The sequence below is a fragment of the Leuciscus leuciscus genome, assembly GCF_965113295.1.
Source record: "Leuciscus leuciscus genome assembly, chromosome: 1".
Taxonomy (NCBI): domain Eukaryota; kingdom Metazoa; phylum Chordata; class Actinopteri; order Cypriniformes; family Leuciscidae; genus Leuciscus; species Leuciscus leuciscus.
In genome coordinates this window covers 61,434,228-61,457,447 of record NC_138725.1, presented here as the reverse complement: position 1 = coordinate 61,457,447, position 23,220 = coordinate 61,434,228, and the positions used below count along the sequence as shown (strand labels likewise).

At 40.4% G+C, this 23,220-nt stretch overlaps 1 protein-coding gene across 4 annotated transcripts; it reads left to right on the top strand.

Moving 5' to 3' along the window:
• The first annotated feature begins 189 nt into the window (after nucleotides 1-189).
• LOC309495720 (GTPase IMAP family member 7) lies at nucleotides 190-15,297 on the top strand. 4 transcript variants are annotated; one of them, XM_082165536.1, is made up of 6 exons: nucleotides 6,756-7,090; nucleotides 7,229-7,314; nucleotides 7,446-7,505; nucleotides 7,579-7,623; nucleotides 14,012-14,047; nucleotides 14,142-15,297. In XM_082165536.1, the coding sequence occupies exons 2-6, from the start codon at nucleotides 7,233-7,235 to the stop codon at nucleotides 14,993-14,995; spliced, it is 1,077 nt and encodes a 358-aa protein (XP_082021662.1). In that variant the 5' UTR covers nucleotides 6,756-7,090; nucleotides 7,229-7,232; the 3' UTR covers nucleotides 14,996-15,297. The 4 variants fall into 4 exon arrangements, with proteins under 4 accessions (XP_082021664.1, XP_082021665.1, XP_082021662.1 ...); XM_082165537.1 differs by lacking the exon at nucleotides 14,012-14,047 and having other exon boundaries at nucleotides 6,757-7,090; XM_082165538.1 differs by lacking the exons at nucleotides 6,756-7,090; nucleotides 7,229-7,314; nucleotides 7,446-7,505; nucleotides 7,579-7,623; nucleotides 14,012-14,047 and adding exons at nucleotides 190-345; nucleotides 671-794; nucleotides 1,003-1,080 and having other exon boundaries at nucleotides 14,151-15,297.
• The last annotated feature ends 7,923 nt before the right edge of the window (nucleotides 15,298-23,220 follow it).

Genomic DNA, 23,220 nt, shown 5'->3' with positions numbered 1-23,220 from the left:
TTTTGCCATTGAGATCATGACTGGGGAAAAGTGTCCCAATCAACCTGAATTCACCCAGCAAAAAAGTGCTTGCCAAACACACTCTATATTCCAGACTAACATGTTAAACGAGTCCTCATGCCTCAATGGAAGAAACGCTTGTTGAGTGAAGTGATTGCATCCTTTAACAAGGCCAGCCCTCTAACTAAAGTCGATACCTGTGTGGAATGTTTTACATATCTTCCACAACAAACACAGCATATGAACCCTGCAAATTTCATCGTCTCCTGCAAGTGTGGAGGTGCTGATCGGTGCATGTATTATAGTACATAAACAGGTTTAACACTATCAACTTGACCAACTGCGGTAAGTCGCTGTCTCGTTTCTTTGATCATGTTATGATCAGAATAAACAGAGTAAAACTAAACTTTTCATAAAAATAACTGATCAAAGACTTTTTTTTTCTTCTTGTTTTAAGCATAAATCTAAGGAAAGTAAGAGAGGTTTATGCTTCAAACAAGAAAAGGACATGCTAACAAGATAAGAAAAATAAACCCCGTTTCTCTTAATATCTTAAAATATCTTATCTTTAAATTTAATAATATTTTTACTGAAAAACAGGACAAAAAAACTGAATAAGATAATGGTTTTCTGCAGCATGATACTTGAAATTCTCTTCTTTTTACATCAGAAAATTACTCTTCAGGATAAGATGGACAGTAAGAAGGCAGATGAAGATATAGACGAGTCTGAGGAAGATGGGATTGACTTTGAGGAAGATGAGAACGATTCAGCATTGGACTCATCAACGGGCTGTGAGTCACAGAGTTAAACGTTTACAAAATCTTATGACATCCCAAAAAGCCATACAATTCCATTCAATTTTCCAACAGTCAATGACTATCAACTTTAAGATCAGGGAGATCAATGTCTATCATTTAAAAAAGTGAAGATTACATAGAAATTGGTCTGTCAACACAAAATGTGTTTTGATAACTTAATAACGCAAAATTTTATTCACAGATGCAACATCTGAAAAACTGTATGAAAATGTGCAGAACATAGAGAAAACCAGTTTAACTGCATCAACAGACTTACAAGGTAAGACATTTAATGACACCCATATTTTCACATTTTAAATGTTTATAATCGGTTAGAAAACAATATAGTGTCAACCTGATGCACTACTGAAGTTATTTTGATTAAAGATTATGATGGCACATGAATTAAAAAAAATTATAATAAATAATGACATGTATGGATAAACCATTTATAATAAATGCTGCATTTTTTCCCATTAAAATTTTTTGAAATGTCAATTTTGATTTCATGGTGACTTTAAAATGATCTTGGCGAGACTATGAGGGTTAAGCAGTTATATTAAACTCTTATATTGTATGATTGAAATCTTGGTATTTCATGATTTTGGCAGAGGAATTGCGCATCATGTTACTGGGGGCGAGGGGGTCTGGAAAAAGCTCAACTGGAAACAACATCCTCAGTCGGAACGCCTTCAACACGGACATGCAACTGAGCAGAGTCACCCAGTTCTGTGAAAGAGCATCTGGAAACATCAACGACCGACCCGTGGCCGTAATCGACACGCCGGGACTGAACAGGATAGGCCACACAGAGAAGAGAGTGACCCGAGAGATCCTGAAGTCCACCTCTCTCTATACTCCAGGACCACATGTGTTTCTGCTGGTTATGCCTGTTGGGAACTTAAGTAATGATGACAAAAGCATGCATAAGCTGATTGAGAGCATGTTTGGGCAGAGCATCTGGAAGTACACCATCATTGTGTTCACTCACGGAGATCGTCTGGAGGGGAAGACGGCGAATGATGTTATCGCAAACTCGGACAAGGAGCTACGCAGTTTCATCCATAAGTGCAGCGGTGGGTTTCTGTTTTTCAATAACAAGGACACGACAAACTATGAGCCCGTGACAGAACTCCTAAAGAAAGTCGAGACCCTCGTGGCCATCAATGGAAAGAGCTGCTACACAACATCTTTCTACCCGGCCTCTGAGAGAAAGATCAAGAAGAAAATGGAGAAAGTTTTAGAGAAGAGAAAAGACCAGATTGCACAGAAAGAGAGAGAGCTGATGATACACTGCAAAACTGAGCAGGAGGTGGAGAGAAAAAAGCATGAACTCTGGAGAACGGAAGAAAATGATGCAAGAAAAATGGCTGAGAATCCAGCCAAACAAAAAATGTCCATCAAACTAGCCAAACGGCACCCAGACCGAAAGTCTTCCATTTAGAGACTTCTCCAATTATATGACAATGCTTGTGTTTTTATATGGATATTTGTCCGGCTTGCACAGTGAGATAGAAATGGACAGGGCAAATTCTTCTAATGTATTTTTTGTTTGACTGAGCATAATTATGTAATTTTTTTTTTTTTATGAAACTTGCCCATATTCAAGTGTTGATTAAAAAAAGAATGCATGAAGCTAGAATAAAAAAGTTATTTTTATTTTTATTTTTATTTTTTTATAAAGCAGAGGGGCTGTTCTTTCTTTTGATATATTGCATGTTCAGATATTCATACAACAAAATATTCTGGGGGCCATGACATTTTTGTGAAAATGCAATCAAAAACGCTGGCGGTGGTTTGCAGCTTAAACAAAAGAAAATAAAACGCTGGCAGGGAAAGAGTTAATGCTCTTAAAGGCGCACTATGCAACTTTATTTCGTTAAAAATTAACAACATTAAGTAATACATTTTAACAGGTATAATTAAGCATTAAAACAACTGAAGGAAATATATATTGCCTAACAAATTAAACAAATGAATATGATTTATATTCTTTTGGTTTCTACCTCATATATTAAAAAATTACAAATGCGAAGAAAATACAGGTGTCAGTATCGGTGAGTAGGCTACCAAAAATGAAAGTATCGGTATCGGCCTAGTTCTAAAAAGTGGTATAGGTGCATTCCTAACCAGAACTGAGGGATTTGAAATGTTGTAAAAGAGACTCTGAGATGGTGTTTTTATTACTCAACAGGTGAGTGAGGTATTTTATTGAACAGATAAACTGCCATATGTAGCTCTCTAACAGAGTTCATTGTAAAGTATTATCTATTGTGAAGGGTCATTTCATTATGGTTGTTGTAGCGCTGTGCTGGAATTTATTTTCAAGGAAGTACCGTGTCTATTTATGGGTAAAGCTAACGTCTTCAGATAATAGCTTGAGATCCGTTCCGTATAAACTGGTTATTTCTATTAAGCCTAGTAGTGTATGTTTTATAAACAACAGGACAATCTCTCTCTTTTGAGTTATGAGTAAGACTGCACAGTCACAGAGAGTCGAAGCAAAACCAAAATAATTGTAACCCTTCTTTTCTGTCGGCGATTACTCGTCTCTTCATCGTGGGTAGCATAAATGAAACACGGGTTACAATGGTGATAATTCACGTTTCCAAACAGTTGATGGACCCCAATGACTTCCATAGTAGGAAAAAAAAAATACTATGGAAGTCAATGGGGTCCATCAACTGTTTGGTTACAGACATTTTTCAAAATATCTTCTTTTGTGTTCAGCAGAAAAAAGAAATTCATACAGGTTTGAAACAACTTGAAGGTGAGTAAATGATGACAGAATTTTCATTTTTGGGTGAACTATCCCTTTAAGTACAACAGTTAATGACCTTCTGCAAGTATGCCTTTCAAAGTGTCCGTTTTTTTAATGGCAAGTCAGTTTGCCATTTGTGTTTTCATCCTAAGTAACCTACAGCAGATTAATGTCTTGTAAATAATACATTTTTAAGCATTTTTGTTGCATTTAATTAGCCACATTTTGTTTATACCAACATATTTTGTCTATTTATACTATGGTTACATCATTAAATATGTCAAAAAAGGTTCAGTGGGGTTCTATATGGGTTCTTGTCTCATTTTTAAAGAATTCTTCATGCCAAAAAGGTTCTATATAAGGAGAAATGTCTTAATTGACTGCAATCAGTGTTGGGAAAAGTTACTTTTAAAAGTAATGCATTACAATATTTCATTACTCCCTTGAATAAAAATATCTGATTGCATTATTTAGGTACTTGTTATGGAATGTGATACGTTACTTTTCTCATCTGGGATGGTCTGGGCTTGTTGTTTATGTTTTTTTTTAAACAAAAGAAATATAGGTTCTGTTTTTGCCAAATGTAAAGGCCCTTTCACACCAAAAGTGAAAAAGCCTCAGGCTGAAGGAAATGCAGATTCATGCAGTAAAGAGAGGAACTCAAAGATTTCAGCTGTGCTGCCATTCTGGATTACAGAAGAATAGGATGCAGGAGAAGAAAGTTCAACACTCTTACTTAAAGGGATAGTTCACCCCAAAATGAAAATTAGCCCATGATTTACTCACCCTGAAGCCATCCTAGGTGTATACAGTATGACATTCTTCTTTCAGACGAATACAATCGGAGTTATCTAAAGAAATGTCCTGGCTCTTCCAAGCGTTATAATGGCCACTATTTTTTTGGAAGTCCATTAAAGCGCATCCATCCATGATAGAAGTGCTCGAAACGGCCCTGGGGGGTTAATAAAGGTCTTCTGAAGTGAAGTGATGCATTTGCGGCCGTACGCAAGTCGACTTACGCCAAAAGACATTGACAATGACGATGTATGACGCATGAGTAGCGTAAGCTTTGACGCCTCTCGCGGTTCAGACAAACAGGCCTGGTCAACCGCGTTCGTCATTACGTTGTGCATCAAGTTCAAGGTTTACTCTTTTGGCAGCTAGACGAGGCAAGAGACCTGGATAGACAAGGCAAGAGAAAAAAAAAACAATCTTGGTCCGATTCCCACAAAGCACTGCCATCTGGCCCTACATAAGCTTTGTGATCTTCTTTGGTGGATCATCTTTAACCAAAAACAGTTTTGGACTGCAGCTTTAATTAACTTACGTTTTGTAGTGCATTACCCCCAACACTGGACTGCATATAGGCCTACCTTTTATGTGGCGTAGAATTTAGTAGGGACGCTAGGGATGTGTCCCTCCCTACCAATATCCAGTGACACTGATTTGTCCCTACTAGGCCTACCCTAGCAATAATTTCGATCAAAATGTTTTATATATTTTATATAACCACTGTTGTCAAATCAAATCTTGTGGTTTTTATGTATTAGCCTACTTATTTTATTTAACCAGGAAACACCTCATTTAGATTAAAATCTCTTACAAGAGCGTTCTGAGAAAAATACACAAACGGTTAATAGATCTGAGTCCCGCCTCCTGAACACACATCGCTAAACTGATTGGCTTTGTGTTTTCTTTCTAACTTGTGAGAGGCTGTAGCTACATTTGGTTGTGCGAAGCGGCAAAACTCCTCCGAAGGAAACCTAGATGCGGTAAGCAAGGGAGAAATCAACAGTTCTGTGCTCAAGAATACGGGCAAATCGCGTCAAATATTGATTTGGGGACAGCCGTTTTTACAATAACTTTACAGCTTATAAATCAGACTAAGTGATGTTTTTTGAAAATGTAAATATGCAGAAAGTTTTCTGTGATAGGTAAGATTAGTCTAGGTGGGTAGTATACACAGTTTATACAGTATAAAAATCATTATGTCTATGGGAAGTCCCCATAAAACATGAAAAAATAACATTGCTTGGTCTGTTGAAGGCTTGGTCTTGTTGAAATGAGAGGCCTGTTTGATCAAGTTGAAATCCTTGTCATCCCAGTCTCATCAGCTGGACTGAAAGAAGTTAGTGCTCTTAGGACACTGAAAACATGGCTCAGAGCAATGGTCACAAGTGACACTTGACAGTATTGCTGTGTGCCATGTCCACATACAGTATATCCTCTCTTGTGTTCAGCAGAAGAAAGAAATTCATACAGGATTGAAACAACTTGAGGGTGAGTAAATGATTAAATTTTTTGGGTGAACTATATCCCTTTAATGAAAGATGCAGGTAAGTTTTGCTTATTCAAAAAGCAAGGAACAAGACAGTATTGCACTATTGCATTGCGCTATGAACGGAGTAAAGTTAAGTCTCTGTTAAACTGCCTCCTTGTCTTTAGGCTATTACAGTTACCTGTAACATTACAGAATGAATAAATTAACGTATTGTTAAGGTCAATATAGACTAAAAACCTAAATACATTATCCTATTAATTTCCTGATTCCTCCGCTTCTGGGGATGTCACCACCAATCTCAAAATCAAACCTACGCCCTTGCGTTATATCAATTAAAACTAAATTTATTAAAAACTAATTCCATAAAAAGAATGCCTAAAAAGTTGCATATATGATGTGCCTGACAGAAGGTTACATATATTTTCTTCTTAGAGTGTTCTGATTTGAATTTACCTTTGCTTGAGTTAGGAAACGAAAGATATATTTTTTAAAATAGCAACAGATGGCATCCAGAGATAACACCGTTTGAAGGGTTTTGTTGTTGTTGAATAGCTGAGCTCACAGGTGTTATCTCAGTATGCACTTCCTGACAACAAATCACACATCACATCCTGACACACCGTAAGACCAAACACTTAACATGATCATTATTTTTTTGCATTTAACTAGTGTGTAAATATTAAAAACTGCACAAGTCATCTTAAATCTGAATTTTAACCCCATTTTTACCCAAGCAGGAAAATATTTTTGAGCAATATTTATCGTCTCAAAGAGAAACTTCTAAAGGCAGTAGATGAGCAGATTAATACTCTTGGCTGCTTCCACAATATTTTTGAAGTCAGTTGACAAATATTTTTTTTTTTGTAATTTAAACGGAAATCAAAGTCATCAGAACTTCATTCTTTATTAAAAAAGCTCATTCCACTCACGTTAGCTCAGCATACCTGAGAAATGTGTCAGATAGCAAACGGAAGAGGTTGACTGGATGAAATCCTTCAGTAAAACTCCCTTCCCGTTTTACTCATGTCACTTGAAACTACTGAAATTGTTTGCGTATCTGAAAGATGTTTAGCTCCATTTAAATGCCTTTTAGAAGACAGATAGAAGACCTCTCATTCATTTTGTGCAACCCTTAAAGACACTGGTTAAACAGGATTCCCAGTCATTCATAGTGGCGAAGGAACTCGGATTCAAGCACTTTACACTCTGTCTGTGGATCCAGAATCATAAACATCAGCTCTGACCATTGTGAGTATTTTCTTGAATATATCTGTTGAAGAATATATGCTAGAAAGAAATAAAGAGACTAAACTGTTAAAATAGGGAAGTGGGTCTCAAATATTGAGGGCACTTATTTCATTCATTAAGTTGTTTTCCATTAAACAGAGCGATGACTTCAGATGAGAAGCTGTGGGACAGTCTGAAGGCTGAAATAGAGAAAGAAACCTTTGAACTGGAATCATCACTGAGCTGTGAGTTACTGATTCAATACATCAAGTCTGAACCAATTCATTCAAATCAAATCAAATCATTCTTAGAATCTGTTCTTTTACTGAAAGATTTACGAGGTCTATAAACTAATGAATATTAATACCTTATGTAGCTGAGATTGATGAACTATACGAAAATGTAAGAAGAAACTCAATGTCACCAACCCTGGAAGGTAAGCAGAAATGTGAGAACAATAATAATATATATATACAAACAATTATTAATCTGTTCTTTATTTGGTTTAGATATTCAAGACTTAAAAGCAAATTCAAAATCACCCTCCTTGAATGGTAAGCATGATATTAATTACCACTGGCAATCAGGGACATGCAGAGATTTCAGGGGCGGGGCTCAAATGTAAAAAGGGGCATATATATATGCTCATCAAGGTTGCATTTATTTGATCAAAAATACAGAAGAAATAGTTATATTGAGAAATATTACTACAATTTAAAATAATGGTTTTCTATTTTAATACACTTATAACATTTGATACTTTTTCAGGATTCTGCGTTTAAAAAGTAAAAAACAAAACAGAAAAACAAAAAGAAATCTTTTTTTACCAATATACACTACCGTTCCAAAGTTTGGGGTCAGTAATTTTCTTTCTTTCTTAAAATAAATTAATACTTTTTTTCAGCAAGGATGTGTTAAATTGATCAAAAGTGATAATAAAGACTTATAACATAATTTCGATTTTAATTAAATGCTGTTCTTTTTTACTTTTTATTCATCAATGAATCCTGAAAAAAGTATCACAGGTTTGAAAAAACATTAAACAGCACAACTGTTTCCAACATTGATAATAAATCAGCATATTAGAATGATTTCTGAAGGATCATGTCATGTGACACTAAAGACAGGAGTAATGATGCTGAAAATTCAGCTTTATGTATCACAGAAAATAAATTATATTTTAAAGTGTATTAAATAGAAAATCATTATTTTAAATTGTAATATTTTTTCTGTATTTTTGATATAAAATAAATGCAGCCATGATACACATAAGAGACTTATTTAAAAAAAAAAAAGAAAAAAAGAAGCAATATACTATTGCTGCATAATTATCAAAAATGTTAAAATAATAAAGTCATTTTACGTCACCATTTCGCGTGTTGTTGTCAGCCTACACTTTACATAATAGGCCTGTAGGTGGCGCCTGGGCTTCATTTAACCAACTATGATAGTTTGATCAAATGGTAAATGGACTGCATTTATATAGCGCTTTCACAGACCCAATGGCCACCAAAGCGCTTTACAATATTGCCTCACATTCACCCATTCACTCACTCATTCATACACCGACGGCGGTGTCAGCCATGCAAGGCGATCCAGCTCGTCGGGAGCAGCTGGGGTTAGGTGTCTTGCTCAAGGACACCTCGACACTTGGTCAGGTGGAACCGGGGATTGAACCACCAACCTTCCGGTTTGTAGACAATCTACATGAACCACTGAGCCACTGCCGCCCATGGTGTATCAATATGCATAGACTAAATACAAGTGACTTGAATACTACTTACCATTAATGCTACTTTTGGTGCTGGTTTTGTGCAGTGCTTTGTATTCAATTAACATCCTTTTTTCAACGACGCAGATTCAGGTCACTTCATAATTGTAAATTTGTCTGTCCATATAATTTTCACATGGCGTAAAGACAAACATTTTTAATCTCTGTATATTTAAAAAAAAAAACACAAATTCCTTCAAAAACCATATATACAAGAGACAAGAGACATTTTCATCACCCAAGTATTTCTATGCTGGTGACACCATTGCTTTGTGTATGGGGGATCAGGATCACACTTTCAATTTTGAGAAAAGCCCTGCAAAAATCTTGGTGGGACTTCCTGTTTGAAGGATATCCCATTAAAAGTTAAAAGGCTTTACAGTAAGGAAGGTTGACCATTTGAATCAAACCGTGTTTTAACAAGCTAAAATAAATATGAAATAAAATAAAATAAATACCATACTTTTATGTATTTTAAAGTTGGTGAAAACTGCTTATTTAATGACTTTGAAAACTGAAATGAAAATCATATAATATATTCATTAAAAATAATTATACTAATTATATAATTATAATTTAGTCATTTTCAATTATTCTAAACATTATATTACAAATATATATTATATAGATCAAATATGATAAAAGATTATATACTGATAAATGAAATAGGTGTCGTTTGCGGTGCTAGTGGAAGTGTCTTTTTATTTTGATAGCGGAAGTCGTGTGTTTACTACACGCGATTATGCGCCTTTCAGACAGGAAGCAAGTTCAGCGTAGCCCTTCAGATACAAAGCGATTTGCGCTACGCTGGCCAGAGCAAAGTAGGCGGGGTTTTCAAAACTTTTAGTGGGAGTTCTATACGTCTAGTTATTTGATTGTTGGTCCTCCTTTCGGTCAGCAGCAAAGCAAACTATGTATCTGTCCCGTTCTAAGAAGCGAGCGATAGCACTATTCCTGCTAGTGAGAAGAAGAAAGAGAGCTGCAAGGAGGAAGAGGAAATTCCGACACACACAGTAAGCTGTTCATCCACTTTGATTTCCGCCCAAGCCATTTAAATAAATGGGTTTCATAGCGCAGCGCATTCCGTGTCCTGTCTGAAAGGGCCATAACGCGCACAGGTGCATATTTGTCTTTACGGCCTTCCATATGGCAACGACACCTCAGACCGACAGATACGTAAAAATAAACTTGAATTTAGGCTACTTTAGTTTTGTACACATTGTCATGTTGATTATAATCAATTACAAATGTGGCTGCAATTAGTTATAACAACTTAAAATTTGTTGAGATAACTTAAATATCCAAGTTAACTAAACTTAATATTTTAAGTCAAGCATGAACACATACTTTTTAAAGTTGAAACAATGTTGAATTTTAAGTTGTGATAAATAATCACAGCATTTTTTTTTTACAGTGGGTTTATTGCCTTATAGTCCTTGAGTCTAAAGAAGCAGACAGTGGTCATTGCACAAAATCATGAAATCACTTCAATCTGTGCTGTAAATCCAACAAAAACAAGATAAAGAATCAAACACATCAGATCAGAATACCTATGCTCAGAACTGAAACTAAAAAAGGTTTTGCAAAGTCATGTGTGCTCTTCCAAACTGTTAAACAACATTTTAGGCATTAAAACATTCCTGAGTCCTGACACAATTAAACTCTTTTAGAGCAGGTCTTAAATGCTGAAGAATCGCAGAATGCCTTGCGAGGAGCTTTATGAACATTTTCCAGAATGTCAGTTTGAAATATGTTTCAGGCGAAAAATGTAAAACCTTTAAAAATAAAGTTTGAAATATGTTTCAGGCGAATTGAGAATGAACTATTTCACCAGTACTTGAGAGTACTGTTTTTTATGCTTATTAGTCAACATGCTAACATCAGGTGAATGGTGAATTTAGGTCAGGATGCTTCTTACAAGGCTGCCTATTTAGAAAGTTGACATTGAGGGAGCTTTCTTGGAACAGAATTCATGTTCTGTCATTGTATATACGTCATGAATTCGATTACTTGCTTCTCAACTATTGGTGAAGTATGTTCTGCATGCAGTTGCCAGACATACTACGTTTGACATGTTGCCATTGATCTTTAACTTTTGCCATTGATCTTTGCCCATTGATTCTTTGATTAAAATGTAACATTTTGGGCAATTTAAAACAACAATCCTTTTATTGTTACATAGCCTATAAGTACAATATTTCAGCTGTAAAAATAAATTTTGGCTAGATTATGTTAACCACCTGTCTAGCGATGTATGTTATGCTGAAATATAATTAATAAAAAAAAGTTTCAAAACATCTATCGCGTGTCGTTTATGAGTTGGCTCGCATAACTTATGTGTCGCACTTCAGAACTTCTGTTAAGAGAACATAGAGAGCATCGATGCTCCCAGGTTTTCACAGTGCATTGTGGGGCTATTTTTTGGGAGCTAATGTTTCAGTGCCCTGGATTTTCCTATTAAGACAGCCCTTAAAATGTCTGATTCCCTGATCAGTGCCCTAGACTACTAAACTAGGGAGCTGATTGAGACTCACCCCTAAATGTCGCTAGATTACGCCAATTAGCATATTTGTGACGTCATTGCATCGTATTTGAATTCTGCCTAATGTCTTCACTTTACATGTTTTCTCTTCTAATCCGTGCTTACATACTGTATTTTAATGTAACGCATAGCCAAATGTAAATAAAGTGGTTCACATTTACATATGTTCTGTCAGACAACGGAACGAGTCTACTGTGAGCCTTAGTGCTGAATTCCATTTTTTTTTTTTTTTTTTGCATAGCTGTTCACATTGTTGTTTTAAATGTCACCAATATAAGATTTCAGTGCGAACAGATCATGGTCCTGAACTGACCCGCACGCGCAAAAGAACCATAAAAAGATGTCACTCAGCACACTGTCATACAGAAGTAAACACGGAGTATATTAATTAAAGTAAGCGATTATGCGGTTATTTATACCGTTATCTGCTGCGGAAGACAGTGAATTTATGCCCGGACAATATAAAAAACTAAAATGAGAATGCGAAAAAAGAGAGCAGAGTAATACTCTGTCACTGGAATACTTATGAGTTCTGACACATCACCGTCCTTCCACTAACTATTTTTCGCACCTCTCTTGATAACTTAGGGCAGGGATGGGCAACTTCGGTCCTGGAGGGCCACTGTCCTACAGAGTTTAGCTTCAACCCTAATCAAACACACCTGAACAAGATAATCAAGGTCCTCAGGATTACTAGAAAATTACAGGCAGGTGATTTTTTTCAGGGTTGGAGCTAAACTCTGTAGGACAGTGGCCCTCCAGGACCAAAGTTGCCCATCCCTGACTTAGGGGAATGTAAAATCTTTAAAGTGACTCCCATGAGCGTAGAATTGTGACGATTGCAACACCGTGTCTATGTAACGGATGTAGGCCAGTAAGAGCTGTACGTAATAACCTCACTCCCCTGATCTCAAGAGGCGCGCTAGCGACTGATGAGACTGCAGTCTTTTGCGTCTTTGTTAGCACGCCTGCCTCCCGCGCCTGAGACTCAGGTTCGAATCCCGCTCAGACCGGGTCGAATAGGACCGGTTACATTTGGTGCCGTGACCCGTATGGTTTAGGTGGGTGAGTGTAATGGATGTAGGCCAGTAAGAGCTGTGTGTGTAAACCTCACTCTCCTGGCCTCAAATGGCGCTCTAGCGACTGATGCTAGCAGCTGCGGTCTTTAGCGTCCTTGTTAGCACACCCACCTCCCACGCCAGAAACCCTGGTTCAAATCTCACTCAGAGCGGAAGACCGGTTATATCTATACCGGATGCGAGCGTCGCGACAAAAATCAATTGAACCCATTATAATCCGTTATGTTGTCTACACTTCCCAACAGTAAACTGATGCCTCATTCTATTCATGACGGATTCCAACCACTCACGATACTTCTCATATGAAGGACAAATGGATTTTCAATGGTGGCTTTGTTGCGTCCAGCTTCTAGCTGTTGCAGTGTGATGTGTCACGTCAACAGTCGCGTCCGGTGTAGACATGGTGTGACGTAAAAGTCACATGAATTCTGATACCTGTATCGGATTTAGGACCACAAATGGAAGTGGCCCAAATCAGAATCGAAAAGATCAGATTCCATGTGGTTTGTGCTGTTGCACTCACTGACTGTGACTCTCACTGAACAGAACAGCCGATGTAGAGAGAGGTGTGAAAGCAGCTGAAAAGCAAAACCTCACGCTTGCAGGAAAATACTAGTGACATTTTTTTTAAAAGGTGCTAAGATTTGTCCAAAAAGGTGGGTTCTTTTCTTTTCTTTTCTTTTTTTTTATTAAAGAAAAAGTCGCTAAAGAGGTCTGATTTGGCAACACATTATTCATGTCAGTATTCTGGAGATGGTGACTTTAAGTGGTGGGAAGTGGTATAACTGTGGAACACTTAAAGGGATAGTTCACTTTGAAATAAATTTTTGGTATGTTTTAGCTTACCTCAAGGGCATCCAAGATGTAGGTGTCTTTTTTTCCGCAGTAGTTTCAATTTTGATATTTTTAGGTCAAACCGTTCTTGTCTGTCAGTCATAATGCAGGTCTATGGTCACGGTCTCAAAACACAAGCACAGAGTCCAAATTAAAACAATTCCCCGTCGTCCAAATTAAACAATTCCCCATCGTAAGTACACATTGATGGCCTAAGACACGAAACGAGCGGTTTGTGTGAGAAAACGAACAGTATTTATATCGTTTTTACCACTTATACGCAGCCATGTCGAAGTGCTCTGATCTGACGTGTGCGCAGACTGGTGCATAGATATATACACACTAGATGTCGCCTTGTCTACGGCAGTTCATTGGAACGAATGTCTTTAAGGCGACATCTAGTGTATATACCTATGCACCAGTCTGCGTACACGTCAGTTCAGATCACTCGGACATGTCTGCGTATAAGAGGTAAAAACGATATAAATACTGTTCGTTTTCTCACACAAACCGCTCGTTTCGTGTCTTAGGCCCTTGAGGTAAGCTAAAACATACCAAAAATGAATTTCAAAGTGAACTATCCCTTTAAAGGGACAGTTCACCCAATGAAAATTCTGTCATCATTTACTCACCTTCATGTCGTTGCAACCTATTTGATTTTCTTTCTTATTTGGGGGGAATACACGAAATTCCAAATTATGCTTTGTGTTCCACAGAAGAAGAAATGCACACAGGTTTGGAAAGATGTAAGGGTGAGTAAATGATTTTCATTTTTGGGTGAATTGTCCCTTTAATATCTTCTGCTACAAAGTTTAAAATCTCAACAAATGTGTATAATCTTTCCAGGTGAAGCAGAGGAATTGCGCATCATGTTACTGGGGGCGAGGGGGTCTGGAAAAAGCTCAACTGGAAACACCATCCTCAGTCGGAACGTCTTCAACACAGACATGCAACTGAGCAGAGTCACCCAGTTCTGTGAACGAGCATCTGGAAACATCAACGGCCGGCCCGTAGCCATAATCGACACGCCAGGACTGAATAAAATCAGTCGAATAGAGAAGGAGGTGATAAGGGAGATCATGAAATCTGTCTCTCTCTATAAACCAGGACCACACGTGTTTCTGCTGGTTCTGCCGGTGGGAAACTTAACCAACGAGGACAAGAACATGCATACGCTGATCCAGAACATGTTCGGAAAGAAAGTTTGGCATTACACAGTTGTTCTTTTCACACATGGAGATCGACTAGAAGGGAAAATGCAGAACGACGTGATTGCCAGCTCAGACAAAGACCTTAGAGACTTTATTCGCACTTGCAGTGGTGGATTTGTGTTCTTTAATAACAAGAACACAGGAAACTTTGAGCAAGTGACTAAACTTCTGGAGAAGATTGATACTTTGGTGGCCATCAATGGCAGAGGCTGCTACACAAATTCGTTTTACCCGAACTCAGAAAGAAAGAAACGTGAAAAACAAGAGAAGATTCTGGAGGAGAGACAGGTGGAAATTGCGCGAAAGGAGAGAGAGCTGGAGGAGAATTATGAAGATGAGGAGGAGTTAGAGAGGAAAAAGCGTGAGCTCTGGAGAGAGGAAGAGGAAGATGCACGGAAACAAGCTGAGAATCCACAAAGACGCAAATCTCTGACAGTGAATCACACCAGAGCCCCCACATCTGTTACAAAATCACAGATCTTTCACTAATTCAACCGTCTTATAAACCGTACACAACATTTCTGATAGATTAATGGAATTAATGTAATATTCCCAGTAGGTGATCATCTATATTCTGCATTATTCACATTTTTCACATTATTGCTGCAAACTGTTGTTGTGTTGTTTTAATTAACTGTGAATGTATTACAATAAAAATTCACTGTCACTGAATAACCTCTGCTTCCACATGTAAAATTAAACACACGTGCACACACACACACATACACACACGCTATACTAGTGAGGACATTCCATAGGCGTAATGGTTTTTATACTGTACAAACTCTATATTATATATATATATATACCCATCACAGAAAACTTGATGTATTTTTTACATTTTTAATAAAACACTGTTTAGTATGTTTTTAAAGCCATTTTAAATACGAGGACCCAGGAAAAAATCATGCAATAAATCACATAAACACACACACACAAAATGTAAGAAAAAAAGAAAGAAAACAATACAAAAAACACAAAATTAACTTTTCATAAAAGTTTAAATAAACTGAAATTACCACTGTTACCATTATACTTTTATGGAAATTTCATAATTATGAAACAATTCAAATGGCACAGGAAAATCTGTGATTCAGTCATTCATCTCGGATTATACCTGCTGTATTCTATGTGTTCTGTTCTGTTTCTGGCCTTCACTCTTACTGATTTTCATGATTTAATGCTGCCCTCTTCTGGTAATGACTGTTAGCAAGCGCAAACTTGGCTTCAAGGGGAAAAATCTAATGAGAAGCTTAATGCTAATCTACAAGTAAGATACATAATTTCAACGGGAAATTGTACAGGCAGCCAGTTATTATTGCATAAACAGCATGCAAACAAAACCTTAACTTCTTACCTTAAAATTGTTTTTGTCCTGTAAATATTTTACTATAATGAATAATTTACATTAGGAAATGTATTTAAATTATTTTATTAAAAAGTATAATATCATTGGAATACTCAGAATATGATGATAAAGGTAACAATTTAAAACAACAGAACTTGGGTCTTATAGGACACTTTGGTTCCACTTAAAAAATTGAAGGCACCAATTCAACTTAAAGGCATTTCTCCAAACTCTCCAAAACTTGCTTATATGTGTAGGATATCTATTCACGAGTTCACACTTACATATAATTTGAAGGGTAAAGTTTAATGCGTATTTGGCGTGCTGTCCGGAGGGAGGGCTCCGAGCTCGGAGTTCGGCCCGAACCCAGAGTACTCCCCCCGTATGTAAGTGTTTAGGACTAGAAGGGTGGAGAAGGGGTGGTGGAGGGATGCTGCAAAACTGTCAATGGAATGAGGTGAGACTGCTGAGTATATATGCACCTCTTACCATTGATTGCTGAGTGCTCTCCACCTGTGTTAATTATCTGAACGTGCTCCTCCCGAACCTTGTTAATAAAACGTCATTTCACGAGTTCACACTTACATATAATTTGAAGGGTAAAGTTTAATGCGTATTTGGCGTGCTGTCCGGAGGGAGGGCTCCGAGCTCGGAGTTCGGCCCGAACCCAGAGTACTCCCCCCAAAGGCTAAAGAGCAGAGGACAGCCGCCGGACTAAAGACCCCCCAAATGAGTGCCGAGTTTGGCGGGCTGGCATCTCAAGAAGGGGCCTGGATGCTTGACCGGGGAGGCCCGTAATGGCACTGCCTGGACTGACGGCCCCTGTTAGTCTGCGAACGGGGAGCGGTTGTAGTTTACGGTGACCGATCGGGAGGATTTGCGCTTTTCCGCTAAGCCCAAATGCTCGCTGGACAGAGAGGAAACAGAAAGGAGGAAAAATGAGTGCTTGCCCGGGAGATTTTCTCACACTGCATCCGCTGTGAGACCAAATGCTCGCTGGATGAAAGAGAAAACGTAAGTGCTCTACCGGGAAAGTTCTCACTCCGTCCACTGAGAGCCCGATGCTCGTTGGACTGAGCGCTTGCCCGGGAGATTTTCTCACACTGCATCGCTGGATGAAAGAGAAAACGTAAGTGCTCTACCGGGAAGGTTCTCACTCCGTCCGCTGTGAGACCAATGCTCGCTGGACAGAAAGAGGAAACAGGAAAATGAGAGCTTGCCCAGGAGATTTTCTCACACTGCATCGCTGGATGAAAGAGAAAACGTAAGTGCTCTACTGGGAAAGAGCTCACTCCGCCCGCTGTGAGACCAATGCTCGCTGGACGGAAAGGAAATAGGAAAATGAGTGCTTGCCCAGGAGATTTTCTCACACTGCATCACTGGATGAAAGAGAAAACGTAAGTGCTCGACTGGGAAAGAGCTCACTCCGCCCGCTGTGAGACCAATGCTCGCTGGACGGAAAGGAAACAGGAAAATGAGTGCTTGCCCAGGAGATTTTCTCACACTGCATCGCTGGATGAAAGAGAAAACGTAAGTGCTCGACTGGAAAGAGCTCACTCCGCCCGCTGTGAGACCAATGCTCGCTGGACGGAAAGGAAACAGGAAAATGAGTGCTTGCCCAGGAGATTTTCTCACACTGCATCGCTGGATGAAAGAGAAAACGTAAGTGCTCGACTGGGAAAGAGCTCACTCCGTCCGCTGTGAGACCAATGCTCGCTGGACGGAAAGAGGAGACAGGAAAGAGAAGGTTTTTTTTTTTTTTTTTTTTTTTTACTCGATGAGGGTTTGGTGAGCTTTTTTAATGTGGAACCGGTTCGTCCTGATATAGCTTTGGAAAGCATCGGAGGACCATCTCCCAAGGGCTTGAATCTGCTGTTGGGAGAGGCCTTTTTGGGCTGCTGAAGTTGCTGCCCCGATGCGAAATGAGTGACTTGAAAAATTCTTCGCTGGAATGCCTGACTGTTGAAGAACAGATTTGAGGTGTTTCTGGAACCAAAACCGTGTCACGGGTTTTTTGGATTCGTCTAAAAACAGGGGTTCCAGGGCAGATTTAGCCTGGGAACTTCTCCATTGCAGATAAGCTAGAATTGACTGGTATGGTTGGATTTGCGAAGCGAGGTTAAAAATGTAGATGACATGACCTTTTTTGGTTTGGTCAGTTTTACTTTGTTTAATCAAATATGAAATGGTTTCGCCGTCTAGTACTGATAAGTCTGAGATGGTGGGGTGGATTTTTGGGTCGAATTTAGAAGTAATGGTGAGTTCCGAGCATCTAAGAAAACCAAAAAAGGCTAGGATAAACATAGCATCGAGTGTGCGAGCGGAACCGAGGGGCTGGTAGCCTGTGCGGAGGGTCTGAATACATTTGGTAAGAATGTCTAGCGTTATAGGTTGTCTGGTGTCGGGGCGGGTAGGCTGGGATCTTTGAATCCCTTTAATCAGGAGGGAGGTTTGTGAATTGTTTATCTCCGTGGAAGGAGCGCCGTACATCAATTTATGGAAAAACTGGATACCGCTCAAATAACCTTTAATGGACCCGACTTGTAGACCCTTAATGATGTTAAGGTAGGAGATAAAAGAGGTGATTGAAAGAAGAGAAAAATCAGGGAAAGGCAAGTTATAAGAGACATGGAATGTTTTAAAACACCTCCAAGCAGTAACGTAGGATTGAAGGGTCCTGGGAGATACTGCTTGGAGGATAGTGTCGAGTGATGCGTCAAGCAGGGGTTTTAACGGGTGGGTTACGGGAATATTAGTTCTGAATAACGAGGAACTGGAGTTGGGAATTGATCCGCCTCTGGAGCCAGCGTCCTGAATTTCTGAAACAGAAAACGAGACAGAGAGTCAGCGATTTGGTTTTTTTGACCCAGGGATGTGTTTAGCAATGATAATGAATTGGTCGCAAGCTGAAATCCAGATGAGACGCCTTAAGAGTGGCATCAGAGCGGGTGAATGGGAACGGCCTTTGTTAATGCAATGCACTGTTGCGTCATTGTCGCAATGCACTAAAACGCTACTAGCGGCCCATTCTTTCCCCCACAGGAAAGCTGCTACTACGAGAGGGTAAAGCTTGAATAGAGCTGAGGATTGAGATATGACCTGGAGCTGAGGTGGCCACGGAGCCGCGAACCAACGACCTTGGTAAAATCCCCCGAACCCAATTGAGGGGGCGGCGTCTGTAAACAACTGGATGTCAGTGGGGGATGAAACAAGGTTGTTGTAGAAAAAAGATAGGCCGTTCCACTGTTTTAGAAATGTTAACCATAGCCCAAGTTCGTCGCGACATGCTTGAGTTATAGAAATGCGGTCTTCTAGTGAGTGGACGGAGGACGCGAGTGAGAGGAGATGCGAGATGAAGGGGCGGCCCTGTGGGATGATGCGCATTGCGAAATTTAGATGCCCGAGCAGGGACAAGAGTTCGCGTTTTGAAAAATTTGATTTTTCAAGGAAAGTAGAAGAGACGAGGATTATTCGGTCGATTTTTTCTTTGGGGAGGGATGCTTGGAATTTGTCTGAATCCAAATTGATTCCTAGGAACTCGATAGATGTTGCAGGGCTCAGAATTCCTAGCTCAGAGAAAACGTTTTGTACCGTGAGGATGTGCGCGGCTGGGATAGCATCGGGAGGCGAAATTATTAGAGAATCATCTAGCAGGTGAATGAGGTAAGGAATGGCGTAGTTGTTCGACAAAATCCAGCAAACGGCTTCTGATAGCATGTCAAATATTTTCGGGCTGCTTTTGCATCCGAATGTTAAACGTACTGCAAAATAATATTTCCCGAGCCAGCGCACTCCGAATAGGTGCCATGAACCTGGATGGATAGGCATTACTTTGAAAGCAGATGTAACGTCGAGTTTTGCAAGCCAAGCACCCCGACCTGCGATTTTGATGATGTCGATAGCCTGATCTATATCGTGGTATTTGAGCGAAAATTCATCTAGAGGGATCAAGCTATTAATGCTTGGGAACGGGGAATTATGCGGGGCTGACAGGTCGATTATTAGACGTTTTTTACCCGAGAATTTCCTTGTAGCCACTCCAATGGGGCTGATACGAAACAGATTAAATGGAGGATGGAGGACCGATCATGAAGCCTGACTCAACTTCTTTTTTGATCAGTTTGTCTACGACTTCAGGTTCTATGAGGGCGGATTGGAGATTATTACATATGATGTTTTGGGAAAGCGGGCATTCTAAGCCAGGTTTAAAGCCGTTTTTTAAGCCTGAAAGCAGATAATCAGTAAATTCGGCATCCGGGTGATGAGCTAGTTCGAAGTGCATGCGCGAAATATTCACAGGAGTCTCCCAATAATTTTTAGATTTTTTATTCACAGATTTTAAGACTGGACATACAATGCGAGCATGGGCGCCGCCACAAAAGCTGCAGATGTGCATGAACCTGCAGCGCGATCTTTGACATTTGCCCGCGTTGAAATGATTGCAAGGCTGCCTGCTTTCGTCAAAAGCAGAGTCCTGCATTGCACTGGTGGTTGCAGCACGCGGCACATAGCTGGTGGATTTAGCATTGCTTGTTCCCGGGTAGGGAAGAGAGGAAGGGTTAACCTGCGGGCACGACGCGGTCGTGTGCGCTACTGACCTGCAGACCGTGCAGGTGATGTTTTTGCAACCTAGAAACACCCTGCTGTAGAGATCCTGGTCGAGTGCACCCCAGTATGTGCACTGGTTCCACTGTGCGACTCGCACGGCACTTTTGGCTGAAAAAAGTTTGTGGTAAGTGTAGAAATGCCCACCCCCATAGGACAGCGCGAGTTCGGCTATGATTGCTTGGTAGTCATTCAGTTCGCGCCGCCTGTGGGGGAAAGCTGAACAGATTATTTCAGTGTAACGGGAAAAAGCAATTGAAAATTCGGAAAATGAAAGAATGCGAGATGAGTGAGTGTTTGTGTTCTTCAGTGTAACCGAGAAATCCCCGCAATCTATTTGGCGGTCAGGTTCGGCTGAGGGGAGTAGAGAGAGAAGAGAAGAAAGGTCTACATCCGCACCTGAGAGGATCTGTGCGCGGATGTTTTGGGATACTGGTGGTGGTTCCAAGGCAACTGCGTTGGACGGCACGGGCATCGGTGTTGCTGTGAACAGAGAATAAGGTGATTTTTGTTGTAACATGGAGCTGGGAAGGGTATAAGCCGGGTCTGCGAATGTCGGCGGCGGCCTCACGCTTGGATGACCTGTTGTGGCTTGAAAAGAAAAGTTAGTTGCAGGATATAAAGGAATTGAAGGATTATGTGTGGCTTGAGCTGCAAGCGGAGGCGGGCCCGGGCTTGTTTGAGCTACTGGAGCTGCAGGCCACTGAAAGTAGTCGGGGTTGTAACCTGTTGGATGAGACTGTTGAAATGGTTGGGCCTGTGCTGCTATCGGTGGTAGCCTCGTGCTAGTGTCTGCGACAGGAGCTGGAGGCCACTGAAAAGAAAAAGGGTTATGAACAGCAGGAGTAAAAAACTGAGAGGTTGTAGGGAGGCCGCTGGGCCCGGCTATATGCTGCGCTGTGGCAGCAGAAGCCATGGTGGAGGGCTGGGCCTCATCGAGAGGCGGGAGTGTCATGGCGGAATCCAGTGCGCGGCCCAGGCTCGCTGAAGGCCTGTTGCTGCGTCTTGATGGACGAAGCGATCCGAATCCTGTGCGGGAAGACGACAGTGGTGACTGGGCAGGCGACTTTTGGGCCCTGCGGGCTTTGCTCTGCCTGTAGGTCGTCTTGGGCGATGACTGTAAGGAAACATACAGATTATACAATTCCGCCTTTGTCATTTTTCGCGAAACCTGTATATCTGAATTCCCCAGTGCTTGTTTTAATCCCGCTACGGTCCATTTCCCGATAGGTGGGATTGTCGGAACGGCCGATCGGTAGGAGGAAGCCGGGGAAGAAGAAGGGTGTCTTGCCGGGGGCGGCGAAGACTGGTCTTGGCGTCTTGTTGAGCGCCGGGTAGATCTGGCCGGTGTACGGCCGCGAGGAGAAGCCGGGGGCTCCAGTGCGGCGACCGGCGTAGGAGGGATGACCGTGGGGCCGGTGAAGTGCAGAGGTGCATCCCTGGTGACGTCTACGTCTTCGTCGGAAGAGGAGTTTGTTTGAGACATGCTGCAAAACTGTCAATGGAATGAGGTGAGACTGCTGAGTATATATGCACCTCTTACCATTGATTGCTGAGTGCTCTCCACCTGTGTTAATTATCTGAACGTGCTCCTCCCGAACCTTGTTAATAAAACGTCATTTCATTTGGAATCATACCATAACCACTGAAAGTTTTGTTATAATACTCTTCCAAATCATTCTGGAATCGACACCAGGCGACACCATTTCTCAAAATCTGGACCAGCTGTTTTATACTCCGTCCATAAAACTGTTATCTTTTTGAATATCTGCAAGTAATGTTTCACTTGCAACTGAAGATGTGCATAATTCCAAGCAAAGAATATATCTGTACCTTTGTAAAGCCTCCCTCTCATCCCACAGTTACGATGGAAGGGAGCAATGTGACCTCCAAGATGATCCTCCATTGTGTTAATACAGACAACTTTACAGAAGGGACACTGAACCCAGCAGCACTGGCAGAAATGTTCAATTAAAATATCATCTGGTGGTTCCCTGAACATTTTAATTTCAATATCAGAGGGTTTTGTTAAGTATTTGTTTGACTCTTCTGTGATGGGCTGAAGTTCAAAGTCAGTGATGTCCTGACAGCAGTTACCAGTGATATGTTTACTATATTCAAGCTTGTCTTTCAGACAGTCTGAGTTGCAATTATTGCAAGAGCTGAGGAGTTCTCCCCTGTTATATATGCTTTCACTTCAGCTTTGATGAAATCTTCAAAGTGGTTCCTCTGTAAATGTATGTACTGAAGGAACTTTTGAAAGTCCTCCTCCACTGCTAGTGTTTTCAGAATGTGTTTCTCCGGGTTTGACCTGCATTTCAATGCTGGAATATTTGTCCGCATCTCTCCTGCTAGATCATTTGCAGCTTTGTTGTAGGCTCTCTGGAGAATGGGTTTTTTCAGCTTACTACAAATCAAGGCTCCAAATATTGCAGTAGATTTTGCTCCTTTGCAGAATCCCTAGTACACACTGTAGTATTCGGGTTACTTTCTTTCTAAATAAATCAAAGGATAATTGTTTCCGAACACCAAATGGAGCTCTGCAAACTTCTTGTTGCCATCCTTCTCAGGGGCAGGGTACAATTTGGCACCCATGCCCAGACCTCTGGAACCCTCCAGGTCTGGCCCCTGGATGGGATGGCGAAGACCTAATTGGACTATCACTTATGGTGACATAATCACTCAGGACAGAGCCCCTCCATGAGGTAGTTACTGTTTGATGTGACATCTGTTCGAGGATTGGTGTTCTTCCTGAGGGAAG

Excerpts from the sequence above, each read along its gene's own strand:
- LOC309495720 (XM_082165536.1), top strand. The coding sequence starts at position 7,233 with ATGACTTCAGATGAGAAGCTGTGGGACAGTCTGAAGGCTGAAATAGAG. Across the intron at positions 7,315-7,445 it reads ACTGGAATCATCACTGAGCT|CTGAGATTGATGAACTATAC; the intron begins GTGAGTTACTGA and ends TACCTTATGTAG. Across the intron at positions 7,506-7,578 it reads AATGTCACCAACCCTGGAAG|ATATTCAAGACTTAAAAGCA; the intron begins GTAAGCAGAAAT and ends TATTTGGTTTAG.